Consider the following 24,092-nt stretch of genomic DNA (forward strand, 5'->3'; position numbering starts at 1 on the left):
CTATTTAAGATAGGCAGGAAAATCTGTGTCCCCCACAGTCAGTATAGACAAATCCTGAAACTTCTCAATGCCCAGGTAGAACAAAAATTCTAAACTAAACTTCAGTTTTGATTGACATAAAAACCTTAATAATATCAGTTTAATTCATCTGTGCTAATGTACCAAAGGAAGCTTAAATTTTGCTGTGAATGTTGAAATGTTGAATTTTGAAATTTAAAAGTTGCATCCTTTTAAAGGCAGCAACAACTTTAGCTTAGCCAATGGATCTTTAAAACTAAAACAATAAATTACAAAACACTAGGCATCATGCAATTCCCTAAATAAATAAATAAATTTAGTCTATTAAAAGGTTTGTTGATTAAGTGTTGTAAACAGAAGAAATAGATTTTACAGTGAGCTGTTCATTTATCTGGGGTAGTGCAGGCAAATTAGTGTTTTTCTGAAAAATAATGTTTATTGGGAATCAATAAATTATAAATCCTAACCAGAGAGAACAGTGAAATTCAAAAGCAGTTCTAACCACCTATAAAAAGATTTTTCTAATACGTTGGCCAGATTTCTGTATACCAGAAAATATAAAATTCCTTAAAAAAAACACCTCATTTACCAGGACCTTAACTATTTAATAGTGTACATTCATCCAACAAAACATTTATGTCCAGTGCATGTATGAGACAAACACTTAGATTTCTCAACAGTCTCTTAAATTCTCTGGTGGAGAATACAAAAACTTTAAAGATGAACAGCAATGCCCTAATTTTACCGACTGGAAGACAGAGAAGAAAAATTATACTTCTAGTGTCAGCAGCAAGCTAAAATACTGGCTGTATGGAAGTGAAATTGAAGCTTACTGTTGATTAAGCCAAAACAAAATCTCATCCAATGAATTTAAGATATTTATTACTGTTGAATGAGTAAGTAAAATGTAGATAAAGTCTGAGTAATAACACTTCACTATAACCACTACATTAAAAAAAAAAAAAATCTCCAAGCTCTGTTTTTAATAACATATTTAATTTGCAGTATAGTTGCAATATTTCTTCTTCTCTGGTGATACTCTTCATTCTCTTTTGATCAGTGAATGTAAAGATCTTGTTTATGCACATCCATCAGGAACTGAACAGGATTGATTGTTCCTGTTCTTAGAAACCTTGATCCTTTAAATGGAAAAGGATTAATTTCTATTCAACATTATTTTCTTTCTCTGTATCAGGATTAAATAGACATACTTGAGAAAGGGGAGGTCAGCTTTGTATTTTAAAGTGCTTAACCCAGGAGAGAAATCTTACATACCAAATACTGTATCCTGCATTATCATTTAAAAAAAAAAAAAAAATGTAACTGATAACAGATCCACTTTTTGTTTCATTTTCAGTGTGCTGAAATCCGTAAGTGGATTACCAAATTGAAGTGCTAGACTGAAGGGTAATATCCCACAGGAAACTCACTGCCTTGTTTCTTGAATCCTTTGAGATTAATGCTAGCCTATACATTCAGAAAAAAAAACAGCTGAGGTCAGTACTGCTTTGACCAGAAAAAAAAAAAAAAAAAAAAAAAAAAGAGCTTTCAGACTTCTACTGCATTTAACTTTTAGGATTCGGTAGTAAATCAATCCAGCATGAAGAAAGGCTCAGCACTGCCAGCACTCAGGTTGAACAGAGCCTCATAAGAGATCTAGTTTGCCTATTCCTTTTAGTAAATAACAATCTGGATCTCCAGATCTTGGCTTATTAAAGCAACTAAAAAGTATATATATCTAATGCCCAGAGTTGCACTAATATTGTGCACTAAATGAACTGCCACAGGCACAGAAATTTGGAGATATTACTTCAATAATGTTATTCCTTTATGTAACAAAAAGTCACCAGAGTGAAGCAAACATTCAGAGATGTTACCAAAGGAAACACAGTTAAGGAGCTCTGACCTGGATCGCAAGCCTGTACTGAGGGACCCTGCTTAAAACTTTAACAAGATGCACATTTCCTCTACATGTGAATGATTGAATTATGTGGGTATGCTAAGTGGGCTATAACAGGGAAAATCATTTCAGTTACCTTATGTAATTATGTAATTCAGAAGAGGTAGAATTTTTTTTTTTTTTTTTGATGTGAGGCCAATAATTTGTGTGTGGCTTAGTTTCTGCTTTGATACGTGGCCATTTTTACAGATAGAAAGCTATCATATGTAGGAAGACAGATCTGGATTCCCATTCCATCACCAAAATTATTGGCTAAAATCAAGTTTCAGAAGTCCTCAATGTTGAAGGCAGGAACAATCTAGCTTCAAAATTTTTAAAATTAGATTTCTACTACAAGAGCCAGGTCCACCACTTCATTATAACAATGAAATAATACAAGTGCAGGGAAAATAAAGTTGAAAGAAAGACACAGAGGGATCAGGCAAGGAGAATTCTTATTTTTAATCTTCTCATCTTTCAAATGGTAGGAACTAAATTTCTCTTTCAACTCATTCTTTCCCAGCTGTGAAACACAATAAAATATTGAATGAAATCTATTTTTACTCTGGAGGATGGGAAAGAGATACAGACTCTTTCTACTTTCACTGTACCAAATCAATAAACCAATAACCAAAATCAGTTGCTTTCTGAAGAGTGTTCTATCATTTGTGTGTAATGATTTTCTAAGGACTTAATGATTACAGTTCAGCTCTTATCATCAGGGAATCTTTGTACCTTACATCAGAGTTGTAAAGTGGCTAATACTGAACAGGCATGCATGGAAAAATACTTGAAAAGGGGTTCTTTCTACCGTTACTCATAGAATTAGAAAGGAAATCAAATAGGATGAGTGGTCAGGTAATTAGAGAGCCTTTGGAAAGTACATGGGCAGCTGCACAGAAAGTACATGGGCATAAGCGGATCTTTTCTTTCCTTCTTCCCTTTTCCACCTTTGAACACTCTCCTTTTGAAGAAAAGGTCATTTTTCTTCATTTAATCTTCCCTACTTCCCTTTCTTTTGTTGCCACACCATTCCTAAATGTTTATTATTATTTATTTTTTTCCCTGAAAAAAACAACCAGAGAGGAGCTACTAGAAAAAACCAACCCTAGTTTTGAGACAAGGGGTACCCTCACTGTGGAACATAATGATAAAAATACATTACCCTCCATGAGTCATTATAAGGTGTAATTTCATCCTCTGAAGAGATCCTGTAGTTGATTGAAATGCTAAGAGAACCCTGTTACAATGGAAATATTACTGTTGCAATGACCATTAGTACCTGAAGTCTGGCATGTAACACATGGCTGCTCTAACATCTGTCTGGCTCCTCAAGTTCCACTCCCTACTTCCCACTTCTCCTAAAATGACCTTTTGTCAAAGTAATTTAATTCTTTTCTGACATGTCATTTTCCCCTAAGTTACTCCATTTCTATGTGAAGAATAATTGAAAAGAAAAATACAGCACCAGATATGCCCTAAATTGGCATAGATTTCTGTTTTGCATATAACAGAAATTAAAATAAGAAGAGAGAGAGAGAGGGAGAGAGAGAGAGAGAGATTCTTACCTGGCTGAATAATTTCTATTACCTTTTCCCAAGTTCCATCTGGGTAAGATGCAATGGAGCAAAAATAAAGACCAACATCTTCCAAAGTGCTCTTGATGAAAGATAAGGACTTGTCTTCCCTGGAAGCATTTTCAAAATATATTCTTCCTTTGTATTTGTCTTCAATATGTATGCCATAGTTTGCATGCAAGACAGCTATATTTTCTTTATAAGTTACATTATGTTTCATCCAGGATGTCTGGATTATCACAGCTTTTTTTGGATATATGCATTCCAGTTTCATCTTCTCAGAAAGCTTTACAGTTGAATCCACAAACCTTCTTTCTGCATGGGCTAAAACATGCACAGATGTTTAGTTTCACTATTAACATTGTGGAAAATTGATATTATAGTAAAACTCAGAAATTACTTTGACAATTCCAAAAGCAAAACTCTGAAAAAAAATGCTCACTAAAAATAAAGTCTAACCCCAGAAAGTATAATTTTGTGAAAATTATTGAACGGTTAACATTTGCCCAAACCACACAATAACACATTTGTTAATTATGATCATATCTGTCATGATGTTGAAAGAAAAAAGAAAAAAGAAAAAAGAAAAAAGAAAAAAGAAAAAAGAAAAAAGAAAAAAGAAAAAAGAAAAGAAAAGAAAAGAAAAGAAAAGAAAAGAAAAGAAAAGAAAAGAAAAGAAAAGAAAAGAAAAGAAAAGAAAAGAAAAGAAAAGAAAAGAAAAGAAAAGAAAAGAAAAGAAAAGAAAAGAAAAGAAAAGAAAAGAAAAGAAAAGAAAAGAAAAGAAAAGGAAAAGGAAAAAGAAAAAGAAAAAGAAAAAGAAAAAGAAAAAGAAAGAAAAAGAGAAAAAGAAAAAGAAAAAGAAAAAGAAAAAGAAAAAGAAAAAGAGAAAGAAAAAGAAAAAGAAAAAGAAAAAGAAAAAGAAAAAGAAAAAGAAAAAGAAAAAGAAAAAGAAAAAGAAAAAGAAAAAGAAAAAGAAAAAGAAAAAGAAAAAGAAAAAGAAAAAGAAAAAGAGGAAGAAGAGGAAGAGGAAGAGGAAGAGGAAGAGGAAGAGGAAGAGGAAGAGGAAGAGGAAGAGGGGAAAGGGAAAGGGAAAGGAAAGGAAAGGAAAAGGAAAAGGAAAAGGACAAGGACAAGGACAAGGACAAGGACAAGGACAAGGACAAGGACAAGGAAAAAGTATAAAACTATAAAAGATAAGAGTAGAAGGATCTTACTTCCACAGAGCTGAAGAACAACAATAAGGAAAGCTGTGTGGTCCATCTCAAAGAATACTGGAATCAATGACTTCAGCACATATGGTTTTATGCAGTCTCTGCACACCACGTTCTCACAGGAAGTTTTTACTTCTGAAACGTGAAAAACATCATGAGCTTTTTGCTTTCACATTCTAACACCAACTTTGAGATGTTGATGCAATTGCATCAGAGACTGAATTCATATCAAAATCCACCTCAAATAAAATTTCCCATTACTATTGAATCTCCAGAAATATGCATGAATACTGTAATAAATGATGAAGCAGGGATCTTCAGGCTTCAAAAGAACAAGCAACACACTTCTGTGTTATTTACTCAAAATCAACATAATTTCTCCATGTTCTGACACTGCAGTTCAACATCTACCTACTATTTGAGGAGCAAGAACTCTGGGAGAAGATAAGACAGTTCCTATAAATTAGAGTTTATAATTCTGTGATTAGTTATATAAAAGTAATGTCTTAAGATCTGAGAATTTACTTGTGATAACACGTCATAAGTTAGTATTTGGGAATCATGATTATGCAGCTTGAAAACTTTTGTTAAAGGTGTAAGAATCCTCAGTATTTGTGACTCATACTGAAAAGTATCAAAACAAGCTACACTCTTACATTTTTACAGATTTTTCTCCAGACAATTGCAAGCATCTTTGCACCTCAGCAGGCCACAGTTTTGCAGAGCTGCTTAAAATTGGAACAATATAATGATTGATTTGAAGTTTGAATCAACAGGCTAAAATTCTCAAATGAATAAACAAATGTAGTTTGAACTAAAGCTGACAATAAAAATATATATTTTAGGTAATAGCCTGCACGAGATTGAGTAGAAATTAGTATTAGATGTGTTTAAGACTCCTACCACAATGCAACAACCTGTCTGTAAACCAAAACGTGTACGTTTATCTGTATGTATGAAAATAGAAGTTTTAGAATAATACAACATTTTGTGTTTTGCATTGTGCCAGTTCCTTGCTAGATCTGTAATTATCCATTGTTGTGGTTGTATTTTTTCTACTCTACCTTGTCAATAAGCAGAATATATTGATTTAACAATGAAGTGATAGAAAAAATGTACTCTATGACAATTTTTAATTCAAAAACATGTACTACCTGAATTAAAGCTTATATTTACTCTTAGGAAACAATAAAAGGTAATATATTTATATAACTATGTTAATAATAATGTGCCTTTGTTAAGCAATTAAGAAAATTATAAAGATTACTTTCCACAATTTCTTAAGTTCATGTAATTTTTGTGTTCTCATTATCTAGAAAAAGTTTCACTAAAGATTCAAGAACTTTATTTATTTTCTTCTTCTGGAAGGCCTGCCCTTGGAAGGGAACAGATCTGAGATTCAGTGTGAAAGTGGTTTTTCTTTTTTATCCTCATGATTTTTCATTTTTATAAGCAACTCCCTAATTTTCCTGTCCAACAAATCATATTTACAGCTGTAGGTAAGAACAGTTGTTCTACGTAATATATTCCTCCTCAAAACAGGAAAGTTCTAGTTTGTTATGTTATGAAGAAGTTCTCTTCTTCAAATTCATTAGATGCCTTACCCACAAAACAAAGTTCTTTAGAAAAGTAGGAAAATATTATATGCAAAATCTTTTTTTTAGAAACCTGGGCTTAGCCTTCCAAGTGATACACATTTAACAACAACAAAATCTTATGACCTTGCTTTCAAAGTCTTTTCATTTATGTAGTGTTTTCTTTTCAATTACTGCAATATTCAGACAATTTCCTCAAGGACTTACAACGTCACAACAGCATAAGCTTTGAGGACCAATAATGTTTTATAACTCAATGAGCTTCTTTTAAAAAAACTTCACATTTTCTAAGAGCAGTCCTTACCTACGAGTTAACTGAACAATTAACATTTTAACATTTTCCTGGACAAGCCATAAACTGGATTCACAACATACTCCTAGATTGTCAGTAGTCCATCTGATCCTGAGTCTGAAATATAAATAGGAAAAAAAAAAAAAAGTTGAAGACTGACTCTTATTTTATTTGTATTACAAATTTATCTCTTCAAACGGATAAAAAATATTAATGGACATTTAGATTGTCTCAGGAAATAGATGCATTGCTGAAAACACCAACAGGAAATTGGAAGCTTCAGAAACCAAACTACATATTTTGCATAGGAGAAGAAAGGATTCTGTGAGCTGAAGAGGTCTGGTTCCTGGATTCTGTGGGACACTGTGGCCTTTAAACCAGCTACACAGGATGTGTTTCTTACATTTAAATCTTTAATAACATCAGTGGCTAGCTGTTCTCAAATTGTAGTTGCAAATGAAGGGGCAAAAAGACAAAGTATCTCTCTACCTTGAAGTATTATTTTTTTTTGTCATACTACATATGCATATACAAGTTTACAGATGAGTGATGTTTCGCAAAATCTGCAGTGGAAAGAAAAATATAACCATGTTAATTTTTTTTTTTAATTATTATTACAAATGAAACTTGTTACACATCTGTTTTCTTTAATTAAAGGTAAGATAAAGTACTCAGAATATCTCCAAAATAAAGACAAATTCTCTTAAATTAAAATTATTCTTAATTTATCTGTACATATATAAATTACTACTTTATTGCTCTGGATTTCATACTCATTTCTCTGCACATGGCATTAAAAGAAATACAGAAGTTAAGAAATTAACATCGAACTTCACATGATGTTTAAGTATCAATGATATAAAATGTTGTCTAAAGACATTTATTTGTTGTACAATAGACACAGTCACTACAAAAGTCAGTCAGAGATTCTTGGTCAGTTAGTTGGTCCTAAAAACAGAGTCCTTTGTCACACCCGTTAAGAGCAGTAGCCTGTAAACACAGCATCACTGGGTCTCCCCCTACAGACTGAATTTTAAGTCCACTCTAAACACCTGGGCAACATGCCTGCAATCACACATTAGAAAACTGTAGGCACTGTGTGTACCACTTACCCACTGGTATAATTTGGGAGCAAGCAAACAATTTGTGTCATTTTTTCACATAAGATATAACCTATAAAAAGAGAAATAAACACTGTCTCCACCCTGCCCTCCTGGGCTGTGGACAAAACAGAGCAGGTTGCGTAAGGGAAGGTCAATCTTCAGCCTTCCCTCCTACCTACCTTACTTCTAACCTGTGATTCTCCCTATTCTCCCCAGCACCAAAAGGCTGGGAAGTCTTTTCTCTGATTTCTCTGATCATCTGTGGAGATTTGAGAAGAGACTCACAGGAGCAGCAGCAGCACATCTCATGGTCACCCCATCCCCTGAGTGGTTCCTTGGGCTCTTCCCCGCTGGTTCTCTGCCATTCCCCATAGCCTCGCTCTTCTTTCCCAATAATCCCACTTTCTCTCTGTCCTGTGAATCCCAAAGCAAAGGAAGCAGAAATTCACAGAGGCAATCAAGCCATTTTTCACTAATTGTTGGCTAAATGCCAATTACTGTTTGACAGCAAAAACAGCATAGTGGAATTTTCCAGCTGAATGTGTAACTAAGGTGTGGTTTAAAAGAAAAACTAGAAAGAGAAGAGAAAGAAACAAATGTGCAGTAAACACAGTGGAGATCTATGGCTTGGATTTTAACCTTGACTTGAACACACATCTTCTGTGACCCTGGGTGAGTCATTTCATTTCCTGGTGCATTAATTTCCCCAAATCCAATACACAGATAATATATAATGAAGGCTGCTGTTTCAAAGCATGTCACAATAATTTCTGTAATGAGGTTCTCTAATGGAAATTGCTATAAAAGTGTGAAGAATAAGACATACATATAGAGCCAGCACAATGTTAATACCCATTTTAATAATTCATTAGTATTTAAGATGTAACAGATAGGCCTGCAGCAGTAGTGCAGAAAGAGAGGCGAATATACTATTGCTATCATCAGAATAAGGGCCTTGACTGTGGCAGTGAATTGAAGCAGGAGATAAACAAAAAGGAGATCAGTCCAGGTACCATTTATTTACCTATAAACATGACCAATGGGAAAATGGACAGGACACATGGTCTGTTTAGTTTCAGTGAATCTGCAGTGAAAATAATTAAGAAAATAGGCTGGGAAGAGTGAGTGCTTTGCGTATTTTGGGCTTGGTCTGATCATCTCTTAAGATTAGCTCTTCCCTCTAGGCACCAGGTTAACCAACCCAGAATGGTAGTTCAGCAACAAATGATATAACTCCCTCTTTCTCCAAAGATAAGGGTTCTCTTCTTTACTACCATCAAGGAAATTAGATTTTCTTTCCATTTTTTTAAACAGGAGGGCTGAGTGGTACAGTTGGCAAATAATTCAATTTGCTTTTTCCTATTCTGCATCTAATCTAATTGAACTAATAAAGACCCCCCAAATTGGATTAATCTACAAGCATGCCTGATGCAGTAACATAATGGATAAGATTCTTTAGTATGTACTCATTCACCTCAGAGCAGAAGTTAACACCCAGTATTTCTCCAAAGAAACAGGAAAAAAAAAAAAAAAAAAAGCTGTGAATTAAATACAATCACATTGTATATCTAAATGTGATCCAGACAGGGGAAAAAAAAAATATATATATATATATATATATATATTGAATATAAAGGCCTTCTGCAATGTAGAAAGGTAAAGAAAATATAATTTATAAATTATACTCAAGTTCTTGATAATTTATTTTTTAAACACACTGGTCACCAGGAGGCTATGCAATATAAGTTATAATTCTATGATGAAATGTTTCAGCCCGAAAAACTGCAAGAGGGAGGTCTTTAGATAAAGATTATGTTCTTACATTTCTGGAACTGGAAAATTATTTGCATTTTTGGAACCAGACCACTAACTGGATATTTATTCTGACATAACACTGAGCACCTAAACAGGTCAGGAAGCTGAAGACTGTTGGTGGTAAAACCACAGCTGCACTATGAAGGCTAGATATCACTAAATGTTGAGATCCAGGAAGTGTAGTTTCACATTTATTTTCAGGGAGATTAATCACAAGTAATCTATGGCATCTGAAGATAGAAAAACTATGCAGAATGACAGAATAAGCTCATGGTAAGATATACTAATAGTAATAGTATAAAGGTCTGGTTAAGGAAGTGGGAGAAATACCACTGAAGAACAATTTTTTAACTAGACACTGTAAAGCAATACAGCTGCTGACTCTTAAGTGAGAGGTGTGTTAGTAAGAGGTAAGAAGGTTTGTTGCATTTCTTAAGTTCACTGTGTAAGTAGTGTTCCTTTGATGTGTTTGTGGCTAGGCTGTCTGCCTGTGATGATTTACCAAACTTAGAGAAGTTTGCATGTCTGTTTGTGTGAGGGGAAAATTCTTAAAACAGACACTCAAAGCACTCTTCTGTCCATTTTAATAAAACAAAAGTGAAAAATATGACAAAAAAGTGACTTTAACACAATTATTAAGACAGTTAGAAAAAATGATCTACTTAAAAAACAGAAAGAAAACCTCAACAAATAATCCCAAGAAAATAACCGCATAATTCATTTTAGCATTTAATATTTTCTTTATATTTTAATTATATAACTGCTTAATGATAGAGGTTATCACCAAGCTATTTCCATCCATATAAACATTTCCTTTTATGTGGTAGAATCTGTAAATATTTGTCATTGGTTCAATAAGGAAGTTGAAAATATCAACAAAAATATTTTTTAAATTCCTCTTTTTGTTTTAAAATAGGAAGATACTTTTGGATTTCTATCCACTTTTTTTTTTTTTTTTTGATAATTGGTCTATGCTATGACCTTGCATTTTTATCTGGTATTAACATGGAAGACAGTATTTGAAAGGCATGAAAGAAACTAACTCACCAAGGAAAGTATTAAATTACATTTGAGGCTCTATGAGTTTAAAGTACTAACACTTTTTAGTTAACTATGTGTGTGGGCTTTTTTAATCCTTGTCTTCCTGCTGAAGTCTCTTAGCTTATTAATTTACAGAAAGTGATATTATTTACAGAAACCTGAAAGTTTCATTTTAATGAAAGAAAAATGGAAGCAGAAGGACTTCAAGGTCCTCAAGCAAATCCATTATTGGGAAGGGACCTTTCCCTTTCAGAACACAGCCATTCTCTCTTATGCACCTGTTATCTTTCCTGAACTATTCTTTTCCTGATTCAACTCTACTTTTTATGTCAATCGTGCTGCTAAAAAAAAAAAAAACAAAAAAAAACAAAAAAAAAACTTTACTTTAAAATTGTTAAAAGCCAGTTCAAGGAAATGAATGTTGCTGCTTTTCCCTTTTGCTGGCAAAGGTTTACAGAACTGTTTCCTAAACAATATCCTCAAATATAGCCAGGATGTGAAACCTTCCTTCAGAGGCAGTTCAGTTAAGGTTGAGGTCACCCTGAATTATGTGGTGTTGTCAGCTCAGCCATGTCTCCACTCCAAGGAACATCTGGAACTGATAGAAGGCAAAGAAGCTTATAGCTTTAAAAATGGCCTTCAAAATCCAGGGAGAAAGCTAAAGAGAGAAAAGACTGCATATTTTTTTATACAGCATCTTTAACCTTTTTTTTGTTGATGCATTCAGGACCTGATACAGCCTACCTTTCTAGAAAAATAAATAAATAAATAAATAAATAAATAAATCTCAAGTATCTTCTTTTCTTAAGCCCTTTTTGTGCCCCTTTTTTGAGAAAAAAACTTGATAAAGAGCAAAGTGGCAGATTATTTTTTTGTATTGCTCATCTCTTTCTAACAAGATCAAATCAATCTCCCAATACTATCTAAAGGCTTCTTCCCCTACACAAACACAACCAAAGGGTCCCCCTCCCCACCAAACCCCAATATTCTCAAGTTAGTAGTGGTGATGTGTAAAAACAGAAAAACAGATAACTTTGTTAGCTATTTCTAGTTTGAAGACTTTTGCATATTGTTTTTTCTCATTAAAAATAAAAAAGGAGGGGGTAGGGTGTCACTGGGCAACAGAGATGGAAGTTGCTTTTGGCCTATGGCTGAGAAAGGATGTACAGCCAGGCATTGAGGTGGGGCAGGAAGCCATGTGCCTGCAGCATGGGCCCAGGCTGGAGGAGTCAGGAGCAGATGAGAGGAGACCGTGAAGCAGGAGGCAGACAAGACCCGATGCCACCAAGGCAGTGGCCTTGTGAAGCCCTTCACCCAAGTGGCATGGAGACGCTTTGCAGCAGAACTGGAGGAGAGACCAGCTCCCAGGAGGACACTGAGTTTGGGGGAAAATTTATTTTTAGACTCTTTTATTTAATCTGTCACACCCAGCAGGTTTGAGATCTTAGAGTTACCTTGTTCTGGTTCATTACCTGTGTTCTGATGAAAAGAAACCAAGGGCACCTAAGTTGTACCTTGGTACAGTGGTTTCACGGAAGGCAGTGGTAGTGCCTAACACAAGGTCTTGCTAACTTAGTGATCCGTTAATGGTCACAGAGAGGGTTGTATTCAGATTTCCAGATAGCTAACTTGGCACAAATCCATGGTAGCTTTTCTTTTCATCTTTTTGTTCTTTGACTGTTTTTAAATGCTGCAGGAGATACCAACCCAGCTATTCAGACTGCCGCTTGAAAGCAGCATACTTCAGAACAAACAAGCAACCTCTTCCCCTACAAGTATACTGCTAAAGGTATTCAGAATAGAAAACTAAAAATATTTGCTAGCATACTTTTGAACAAACAAGGGTCTATATTCCCCCACTCTATAGGGGACAATGATCTTGGGGAGAGAGAATAATAAATAAATAAATAAATAAATGAATGAATGGAAGACCAACAACTACTTCCTAACAAAAATTTAAGTATGCAATGAAAAGGAAGAAACAACAAACAAAAACAACAAAAAAAAGACAAATCTGAAGACAAATTAAAATTTCTGTTCTATTGTAATTAATTACACTGTTGGTTTTGGATTTTGTTTTTACGTCTACACCCTCATATACTGATACTTTGCAATTCTTCAAGCAAAAAATCCCATCCTGACTAAAATCAAGAATAGATGTTCAGATGTTTCTTTATAACTATGCTGTTTTACAGTTCATTTGCTCAGGGAAGGCCCAACACAACAGTAAAGCCTTTTCAAGAAAGGTCTCACAGTAAACTGTAAATTAGTGGAACTAAAGAATATCTGCTGCAGTCATTTGTTTTAGTAGCAATAGCATAATTGTACCATAACCTCCTGCCTGATTCACTACAACATATTACATCTGTTTTATGCTAATGGAGGTGCAAAGAAATCAATGATATTTATACAGACATAAAGCAGTGGTGAGTCATATTCTCAATCTCTTCAGTTTGATAAGGAATATAATAGGTTGTCTTTATTTTCCAAAATTTAGTTTGCAAGTGTGATTGTTGATTTCTAAGATCCTGAAAGTTTAATTACATCAATATGGTTTCAGAGCAACCATTACAGAATCATCACAAATTATTTAATGAGGATTTATTTTTTGAATTTAATTATGGTGACTGCAGAGGTTTTTTATTTCATTAATTTACTCATAACAAAAGGGCACTGGACTTTTTTTTTTTTAATTATGTATGTGAACTGTAACATAAAATGTCTTTAAAATAGCATACCTGCTCAAAGATGGCTTATCAAACATCATAACATAATTATGATATATATATTAATACATTGGCATATAGATTTTGCTATTAATTAAAAATATTATGCTTTTGTTTGTACAGTTTGGTTCAATTCCCCTTAGATGAAATTTTGTGTGAAACCTCTGCCAGTTTGAAACCTAACCCATTTTGAACCATCCGAAGTTAAAAGTTACAGATATTTATTTTGTCTTTCTATTTTAATTGAAATTTTATTTCTCTTTTGTTACTGTGAAAGAGATTTTTTAAAAATGTAAAGATCTGTGTTTATGATGTGCAAGTGCTCAAAGGCTTAGCAGAATAATCTGATGCATTAGACAGGAAGGAATATAAATACATAATCTCAGGCAAACCTTGCTAGGATAATTTTAAAGAGTCTGTTGACTCAATTTAGGTTGATCAGAAATGATCAGAGAGCTTGTTTTTGCAGGCAGTTTATTCTTATAGTTTTAACTGAAGAGTGGTCTTCATGCACACACTGGACTGTCCTACATACAGCTGTAGGCTTCAGGTTATTCAGGCTAGTACCATGGATCAAGATCAAAATCAAGGACAGAACTGGATTCATCAACTTCCTTGCAGTACTGTTTGTATTCATTATGAGTATATATGTATTTTGCAATGAGAAACCTGGATATATAGCATTAGTATTTTTTGTTGATTATTTTTCAAAATGTAAAATAAAGGATACAGTATATCGTTATAGATGACTTTTGTCTCAAAATTCCTGGCTTGACTGAGAGCAGTGTATGCTGTTTTTTATTGTTGTTTCTGTTGTAGATGACGGTAAATGGTATTTCCTGCATGTTATGTTTTAGTCTCAATGGGATTTTTTTTTTGTTGTTTTTTTAAGAGCCAAATCAATGGCATTTTCTATTAAAACCTGAAATGAATATATGTGTGCACCCCTTCCATTTGAGCAGAAAATCTATTACTTCAAAAAATACATATATATAATATACAGAATGTGGCAGCTCAATTAATTCATCCAATTTTGAATAAAGTCTTCTGAGAACAAAGATACAGATTTCATGTCATTCTGATATTAGACATTCTTTGTCTAAGACAGGCGGTATCTAAAGCATCTTAAACAGTTCTCATTTTGCTTTTCTTGAAAGATTTTGACAATGTTAATTACTTCTACAAAGAGAAATTTCTGACGCTCTGAATTCATTTTTTTCCCTATATGACCTTCTACTGCATCTGAAAAAGGCTGTCATTTGTTTTACTGATACATCCAATGGAGTTGGTGGGTGGTGAGGGGCGGTGGTAAAGAAAAAAAAAAACACACACACACAAAACAAATCAAAACTTATAGTTATCAATCTTGGGTACCAAGGAAGACATTTCCAATGACTCCCACAAAACATTGATATTACTTCTGTGAGGGGACTTCTGAGAGAGCCTATGCAGAGATTAACTCCTTTTGAATGTAGCAGCAATAAAATGCACTGACTGCAAGACAGAACAGAAGCTTGACTCTTTGCATTTTATCCAGGAAAAAGGACACTGCAAACATGAGTGGAGTTCCCTAGTGTCCTGTGTTGCTGCTAGCCTGATGTTATGGATGGGTGAGCTGCTTGTAGTCTGTCAGGGACAGAAGCTTGTGGTGGGTTTGTGCCTCATTTCACTCTCTGCTGGTCAGCAGCAGATTATCAGTAATTCTCAAATAGACTGTGCTAGTTTCTGTGAAATCAGATGAAAAGATTCTAACTAAAGCTAATAAAGGACAACTATAGGAGTTTGGGAGAATGGCAGATTGAGGACATTTTAAGCACAAGAAATATAGAACTGCTGAAGTAGATCATTTTATATTCTCTTTATTTTCCTTGGAAAAGATGAAGGCTTTGCTGTGCATGAAACTTGTACCTTTTTGCCACTATGGTTATAGTAATACCATTGCTCTTGGACAGACACAGTTATACCATTACAAAATTTTGTTTATTCATCAATTGTTTGTTTCATTCACAGATGAGAAGGGAAATATAACACAAGAAACTCATGTTTATGTAATATGCTTGTAAGAAAGGCACCAATAATATTGTTACACTGGTATAAAAAATAACAACAGCAAAATTTACTGTACCTATGATGGTATAAAAGGATCCAACATTTAAGTGGTTGGCACAAAAATCTGCTAACTGATGTTAAGAGCACTGACTGCAATTCAAAGAGGAAGGTTCAACAAATGTTTCTAGAACTGAAGAAATGGAAAGCACTTTAAGGAGGACATTGATATGCACTGCAAAATAAGAAGAAAATAAAGCTCAAACAAATGAAATCCTTACAAAGTATGGTGGCGCAGGTAGTTAGTGTTTTCACAGGTGTTTATAGTTGTGGTCCTTTGAACTTACTTACTTCATCAGGCTATTTTACCTTTTACGGTCTCTCTCTCTCTATGCATAGACTGTTGGATTTCAGACCCTTGGTTTAGCACTTGTCACCTACCACTGTTTCCAGTTGGGCATTTTACCTCTAACTGAAAATAAATTATTGCAGCACACTGGGGAGAAAACACAGAGTATTTTAAAAAGTCATATGAAAAAGTGTGTAGGCTGTTAAAGAACTTGCTTCTGACACATCATTGCGAATACACTCCCAGCACAGGATAAGATTTATTACCATTAATAGATGTTTCAGTTCAGTGGGAGAATAAAACATTCTGCCCTGAAGAGCTATGTTCTGGATGATTACATTTTGACCTCAATTCCTGCTACACCCCATAGTGAATTTGTCTATAGAATAATATTTCCTCTGCTTGGATCTAGTTCAACATCATGAGAAGTTAAATCTTTCTTTTAATTTTTACATTCTTTGGCTTCTTAAAGTCAGTTATTATTACATGCATGATGATTTTTCATCCATGTTAGATGTTAATTGTTTTGCCATGAAAAGTTTTTTAAAGCATATAGAATACTTTTATTAGGCAATTCAGCTTTAAAAAATAATATTCAAATACATTTTTCTGACTCTGGCCTCAGTCCCTTTGTCACTTAAAATAGCAGCTTCGTTTAATTTCTTTCCCTCTGTTGGTGTAATGATAAACCCAATAAATGGAAACAAAACAGAAGCAGATTACTATCAACAAACACCCAAAGTGAGCAGAAGTCATTTTCCTCTAAGAAATGTAAAAATAGAAAGGCATTCAGAAGCCACCATTAGCGTTATGCTAGACACCACCACTGCCTTCCAAGCTGTTCTCTGGCTGCTTGCTGTGGATACCCCACCACCGGGCGCAGAGAGGGAGAACCCCACACTGCAGAGGCAGCTGCAGGCAGCATGGTGCCCCGAACCCCAGAGTCCTCCCCACTGGTGGCTCCGCGCCTACTCACATAATAGCAGGCCCATCCATAGAGATTTTTCATACACAGTTTGTTATGCTCAGTAACTTCTCACAACAGAAGGGTTCTTACTCAAGTGTAGCTTTTATATTAGGTCAGAAACCGGTAGGCAGGGGAATCTGATGTTCCTTTTTTTTGAAACTAATTTTTAATGCTGGAAATATTACATTTTGCAAGTGCAAAGCAACCACTCCAAAGGGTTTAAGAAAATGTTTTCCAGAAATAATTTCTGGATTAATGAGCAGCAGATGTCTTAAATTACACAAACGGATTCAAAATTACACCAAAAGTTTCAGAAAAGTTGTGAATTCCAATGACACTGCTTCTACCTGCAGAAGTTTTACATTAGCTCTTGAAAAGCATTTATGAAAAGCTTTCAAACCGCAGAGAATCCGATCTTCACGGCACTGAAGCATGTGCATAGTCTCAGGATTCAGGAAATTCCAGGTTGGGGAAGGCTCTGAAATTCAGATAAAGTGGATTTAATTGGATGTAACTTAAAGTTTTTATTTGGGCACTGTTATTCAACTCTGGAAGACACCTTTCTGGAAAAATCTCCCAATGGGCAAGAAACCTGGGTGAAGGAGAATGAGTCATAACCTAGTTGCCATGGCAATGGTAAATGGCTCCCTGTGCAAATCGTCAATTACGAGAGCACTAGAATCACAGAATGAGGACTGATAGGAAAGAAGATTTTCTCCTTCTTGATTTTATAAAATTCACTTCTGAAGTGGAAGCACTTTGAGCTTTTCTAAACTACCCTACATTTGGATTTATGTGATGAGTACTGCTATTCTGATATTAACATAGTGGTTGCTGCCTCAGTCAAGAATACATTTTTCCCAATCCATCTAAATTTTGAGCACTGTATTCTCTTTTGTGAGAAGAGCTTTTGAGGAGTTTTTGTTTGTTTGTTTGCTTGTTTGGAATTCTTCGGTATTGTTCAGGTTTTGGTTCATCATTTGGTTCAATGATTGGCATCAAGACACTCTAGCTGGTCTCTGAAGTAGATAGCGACCTGTGACGCAGACCTCACATGGGAAATTAAACTGAGGAGATACGACCTTCATGTTAAAAGTTTAACATCATCTAATGATGGCTTGGATGAAGTTTAGACCTCAACTAAATTGGCTGGCAAGTTTTTCATAACACGCATTTATCATTCATGGATCAGAAACAAGGACAGATGTTATCTTTCAGTTCCCTGTACCTGTAAAACACCAAGTCCCAGACAGCGAGGACATCTTCTCTCTCTCCATGAAGCTTTGCATTTCTATTTAATGTTATGGAGGGAGTGAGAACTGAGAATACTTGGCTTTAAGAGACATGCCTTGCTGATGATGATCTCATGTATTTCAATATCAGGTGAGGCTTCTGAAAATATTCATTAATTATGAAATATTTCTAGAGCTGCCTTTTTATATAAACAACACCTGTGAAAGACTGCAAGGTATGCAAGTTACTCATTCTAATGAACACATCTTGTATTATCTACATGAAGCACTGAGAATTGCCAAACTGCATTCTGATGGCTTCAAACATCTCAAACATTCAACTTCCTAGCTGTGTTATTTGTTGCATGCTACTCTATACTTTTTGTTGTTTTTAGAAACACTTCTCATATAGAACAAGAAAGAAAATGAAACATACAGTTTTACCTGCCAGTAAGAAGCAGAAATTAGCTCTTCCAGAAAGTACACGTGGATATGTATTGCTTGAAAGGTCAGATCTACTTTTCATTAGCCGTAAGAGCAAGCTGTAAATTAGCCAAGCTTGCCTAGTTGATTGAGACATTTCACACACACAGAGAAAAGACTTTTTTTTTCCACAAAGTTTATTTTGAGCCTTTTCTATTTTAGAAAATATTTTTTGTTTCTATGTCCTTTTGTGCCGCTTTTGGCAAATTTTATGTCAAAGACAATGCTAAATTTCTACTTTTAAACAGTAAGTGCTATAAATTATTTTATAGGAAGCAATCATATAATATGCATGATTCTTGGGCTCTTGACCTCAGGCTTAACAAAACAGATTCTCAGCTTTGATACAAATGGTCAGAAATCCCGTTATTAAGTGATTCTTCTGAAAGCAGATGTGACCTGGCCAGCATTAATTTTGAAAGGGTATACAGCAGATTCGCTTGGTCATCTTTCTTCATTTCCAAAAATATTGTGCAACTGAACCAGCATTCCACTACAATGATTCACAAATGAATGAGAAAAATAATTAGCTTCTGTATACCCAGACAAAGAATATCTAAGGCACACCTAAAACAGTTTTTCCTTCATTTTCAGAAAAAAGCAAACAAATTGGAACTTGGTTACATTTTTTCCTTATTGCTACTAAAGTTAGAAAGTGCATTCTGCCAGAACTTTCCTGCTCTAATCAAAAGAGGATCAGTAGTCTTTGACCACTGTGTCCTTTTAAGAAATGTGGGTGAGTGCAGTCTGTTCTCTCACCACTTTGGTGAGACACCCCATCCTCATGGATTTTGAAGACAGCTCTCAGCCAGGCAAGCTTCAGGCTAATTCTCTTCTAGCATAGTTTTACTGTGAAATAGCTGCTGAGTTCTGAAGATATTTTTTATTTCAATTCTGAAAGATTATTTTTTGTGTCTTCCCACTGTATGCCTTAAAATCTCACAACATCTCAGTAAACAAAACACTACACTTATGATTAAAGATTATTTCAAATCAGCTATATCCAATTCTACATTTGGAAATGTTTGCTTGCTACAAAATACTTATTGAACAACTGTTCCAATACAGACAAAGAATGGTTGCAGATTAAAGCACTGTATGCAATGATACAAGGTTATGTTTGGGTAAAATACTTAGCTCATTGCACTCTGTGAATAGGCACAATTTAGGGTGAATAAAGGATTTTTGCTTGTGATAATTATCTGTCACAGCTATTTACTGTGATAAGTTCTTGCACTGCATTTGAAAGGGAAGGGAGCAAGTGTAGCAAAGTTTTCAGTCTTTTGCAGATAAAAGCATGTTCTGCAAGTTGTAGGGCACATCTCTGACAGGTTTAAAAAAACCAGAAGGGGCTTTGTATGCATCACCCATGCTTTGTAAAACCGCAGATCAACAGATACCTGCCAGCTTTCTGAAAATCATCAGTTTCATTTGGCAGCAAGAATTACTGTTAACCTCTGATATTTTGATGAAATCATGTGAATGCTGGCCTTAAGAAGGAGGAAAAATGAATTTTGCTTAGAAAAAATAAAGAGCAACACAAATTTGTATATTTTTCAACAGAACAATAAGCAATATTAAAACATGGTTCTATGGTTGAGTTTAAAAATTCAACATTATATTTCAGACTAGTTTGATAATAATGGCTGACAATTTAAATGGCATAATTTTACATACTAAGAATTAGAAATGCCAAATTAAATTTAAGATTCATGTATTGGATAGAATCACTGACTAGAAGAATGTATATTTTTAGGCTCTTGATAATGCATTGTTATATCTAAAAGGTAGATAAAGGTACATCAAAGGTGTGTCAAAAACAACAAAAGAGAATAAAAGCAGAAAAATACTAACGCCAAAGTTACTCAAAATTCAATAGCATTCTCTGAAAAAAAGATAAAAATCTGACCATAAAATGTAATATGAAACAATAAAATTTCTTTTACTAGCCTCTTGAAATTTCTTTATAGAATAGATTATTCTTACTCTCAGCTGAAGCGGAAATGTAAAAATTTCATGGAACAAAACAGAACCTGTTTCCAAACTCCAACAGCCTTACAACTTGTCCATTTTGAATAAAATTACAGAATCATATGCACAAATCACAGGCAGCATTGATCTCTTAAAATTACATTCCTGCTCTACAACAATCTGTGCACATATGCCAAATATCTAAGGACCAGAATCTCAAAAATGTAAGCTTTCATATACCTGTGTGTAAATAATGAAGAAGCTCAAATGATAACAAAACACTCAAATTGATTATTCAAAATTGATTCATGAGTTTACAAAGAATTAGTACATTTATGAACCTGAGCCCATTTGTTTGATGTAAACCCAGTGCGGACTGCCACTCCCCACTTGGAATGGAAGAGAGTGGTATTGTAAGAATCTCCTCTTCCAGTGAAAATGGGACCAGTTTTCACATTTTTTTTTTTTCCTTAGAAAGGTCATGGTAGCTGAGTTAGGGCTGGAAGGTACAACACAGAATACCAAACTGACTTGTAAAGTCACTATTGTTAATCTTCAGCACCTAAAACACCAAGGATAAAAATAAATAAGATGTGCCTAAGAGCAGCTAGCACTGAGATCAGAGAGCACAGAATGACCCTCATCCACATCTTCTATAGTGTGGCCCAGGAGCAAAAACATGAGCTAAAAAGGATTAAGGTATTGTGAAATTATACTTACCACAACTCTTTCCTTCTAAAGCAAGGGTAGTATGACTGCTATGACAGTGATGCAGCTGTAAAATAACTCTAGGAGGCCATCTGTGGAAAAGATTTGAAGGGATTTTTTTTTTTTTTTTAACAATCAGAGGAAGCCTGAACTGTAGTTCCCCTAGACAGCATTCTTCAGATCTTTGCTAACCATTTTTAATTTTTTCCCCAAAAAGACAGTAAAAAGCTTCCTTGAAGGACAATCAAATTTGAGAAGCTGTCTCACTTAACTGTGAAGGGAAATCCTTACATAAAGCTAGGCCAAAGTCTCAGTATAGAATTTTCCCCTCTACGGTCTGGCATGGACAGCTCAATCAACCCCCTGAAGCCAAAAGCCTTTATACATCCTTAGTAAAAGAAGTTCTGCAATTTGCAAGTTTGATATTGAGATGGAGTGATGAAAAACTCTACCAGGGGTTGTGTAGTTGCTATGACTGAGTGATGCTGTCTGATTTATCAGGAAACCAATAGTTCCAAATCAAGGGGGAATAATGCCTTTCTCATAATTGAAATCTCTGAGAATTTTCACATGGGCTTGAAAATCTATTACTCAAAAGTTTGAAAACTTCACTGGTAAATCATGACAATGTATGCATTCGCATGAACATTCCCCATACCAAAGCCAAATATGATTTGTTTAATCTGGAATTTCTTACCACTCAAGTGGAACTGAGTTCTTTGAAAGCTTTTAACATGCAATGGATGACACAGTCTTTGACAAATCTGAAAGCCTCATTTGGAGTGGATTTTATGTATATATTTCTTTCAAATTTAAAATAACTTCCTACTTGATTACAGACTTATAAAAAGAGAAAGCAACTAAGTAGGAGTTAATGCAAATGCTAATTGTGTTCTCTTGGATAAGGATTTAAAAAAAAAAATCTTAGCTTGCATGGCCATGCCATTCACTAGAGAAATTAGATGCATGATGAAAATTACCTTTTAGTTTAAAGTCTTCTCTGAAGACTTTGTACTCAAAGTGAGTATAGAGATTTGATGCATGAACTCTCAAGAGGCTTTTTTTTTTTTTTTGATTTTCCTGAGGAGCAATACCAACCACAAGTATATTTACTGATGCCATTGATAGTTGCTTCCCATAACTGTAAAACATTGCAAAATACAGAGCAAATAGAGGTTATGTCTCTGCTCAATTTTCAGATAAACACAACACTCACACTAAAGCTTACCATAACAACAAATGTACTAGCAATTTGTCTAGATTTTTTAACATGATAATTTCTTCAAGAATTTCTATATCTCAGTAAAACAGAAGCGTTTAAAAGTAGTCAGGCATCCTATTTGTGTTCTTATTATATTGTGTGTGTATTTAATGAAATCATTCAACTATGGCTAGCTTATGGATATTTAAAAAAAAAAAAACAGAAAGCAATATCCGCCATCATGTGAAGTAACATTACCTTAACTAAATAAATTATTGTCTGTGCAGACTCAAATAGTTCAGAGGTGAGAATCAGTTTTCTACCAAAACTACAAGACTTCAGACATCTCTTGGTTTGTAATCTTCAAACATCTCAACTTTGCAGTTCCATTTCTTGAGAACATACTGCTTTCTTTACAAGGCTAGTGACTTCCAGCATTGTGAATCTCTAAAGACATTTTAATACAAATCAGACTGGAAAAAAAAATTAAGGTTGAATAAGCTTTAAAAATGCAGTTCTATTTCATCTCACCAGATCCCCATGTATTTCTGCACTTTGAAAGAGCTCTCACGATCCTTGCTAAATGATAGGTTACTTAAACTGAACATAATTTGGCATTAAGTGCTCTTTTTTCTTTTGTCTCTGAAAAAGCAAAGTGCATTGTGTCACAAAGCAGTCACAATCTGCATTGTGACTTACATCTTGACTTGAGAGACATCATCAGGGTTGAGTATGCTGAAATATAAGCCTTTGAAATAATCTTACTAATTTGAAGGGGACATCCTGCAATACTATGAGATGAGAATGACAGCTTTTAATAACCATTTTTCAAGTAACAATAATTATTCAATGCATAAAGTGGAAAAGAGTCAGGCTTTGATGGCCTCTCTTTGCTTTTTGTTTTGTCAGGGAGAGGAAGGTTAGCTGATAATTATATTTCTAGTAATTATTTAATACAACTATTATATGAATCATGGTTTTGTCAAATGAGTAATACCAAATCACACATTCTATGTCATAAAGACACAGAATGATTTGGGTTGGAAAGGACCTTAAAGACCATCTCCCACCCTGCCATGGGCAGGGACTCCTCCCACTAGAGCAGGTTGCTCAAAGCCCCATCCAACCTGGTCTTCAGCACTTCCAGGGAGGCAGCACCCACAGTTCTTTGGGCACTGCAGAAACAAGCAAAAATCTCCTTTGTTTTGTCAGTGGAAAATATCTTTTATCACCTGGCTAGGTAGGACTACAAGGATGTAGCGAGGCTGTGCAGGGAGAAAATTAGAAAGGCCAAAGCTCATCTGGAGCTCAATCTGGCTACTGCCGTTAAAGACAACAAAAAATCCTTTTACAAATACATCAACGCGAAACGGAGGACTAGGGAGAATCTCCATCCTTTACTGGATGCGAGGGGAAACCTAGTTACTAAGGATGAGGAAAAGGCTGAGGTGCTTAATGCCGCCTTTGCCTCAGTCTTTAGCGGCAATACCGGTTGTTCTCCGGACACCCAGTGCCCTGAGCTGGTGGAAGGGGATGGGGAGCAGGATGTGGCCTTCGCTATCCATGAGGAAATGGTTGGCGACCTGCTACGGAGCTTGGATGTGCGCAAGTCGATGGGGCCGGATGGGATCCACCCAAGGGTACTGAGAGAACTGGCGGAGGAGCTGGCCGAGCCGCTTTCCATCATTTATCGGCAGTCCTGGCTATCGGGGGAGGTCCCGGTTGACTGGCGGCTAGCCAATGTGACGCCCATCTATAAGAAGGGCCGGAGGGCAGACCCGGGGAACTATAGGCCTGTCAGTTTGACCTCAGTGCCGG

General features: G+C 35.0%; 1 protein-coding gene across 4 annotated transcripts in view; it reads right to left on the reverse strand.

The window, feature by feature from the left end:
* CD226 (CD226 molecule) overlaps nt 1-23,512 on the reverse strand; it is a 56,318-nt gene extending 32,806 nt beyond the window's left edge. For 2 of the 4 annotated variants that reach the window (XR_014579798.1, XM_083824242.1), the window contains exons 1-2: nt 4,749-23,512; nt 3,526-3,858 (exon numbers count right to left, since the gene is read on the reverse strand). Coding sequence is in view for 3 of the 4 variants with exons in the window: in XM_083824242.1 (XP_083680368.1) it covers nt 3,526-3,858; nt 4,749-4,794 (379 nt within the window). In the remaining variant the exon portion in view is untranslated. The remainder of the gene's footprint in view (nt 1-3,525; nt 3,859-4,748) is intronic. The other 2 variants (XM_083824240.1, XM_083824241.1) reach the window with 2 other exon arrangements.
* Between the last annotated feature and the right edge of the window lie 580 nt (nt 23,513-24,092).

The sequence above is a fragment of the Anser anser genome (genome assembly GCF_964211835.1).
Source record: "Anser anser genome assembly, chromosome: 2".
NCBI classification, from domain to species: Eukaryota; Metazoa; Chordata; class Aves; order Anseriformes; family Anatidae; genus Anser; species Anser anser.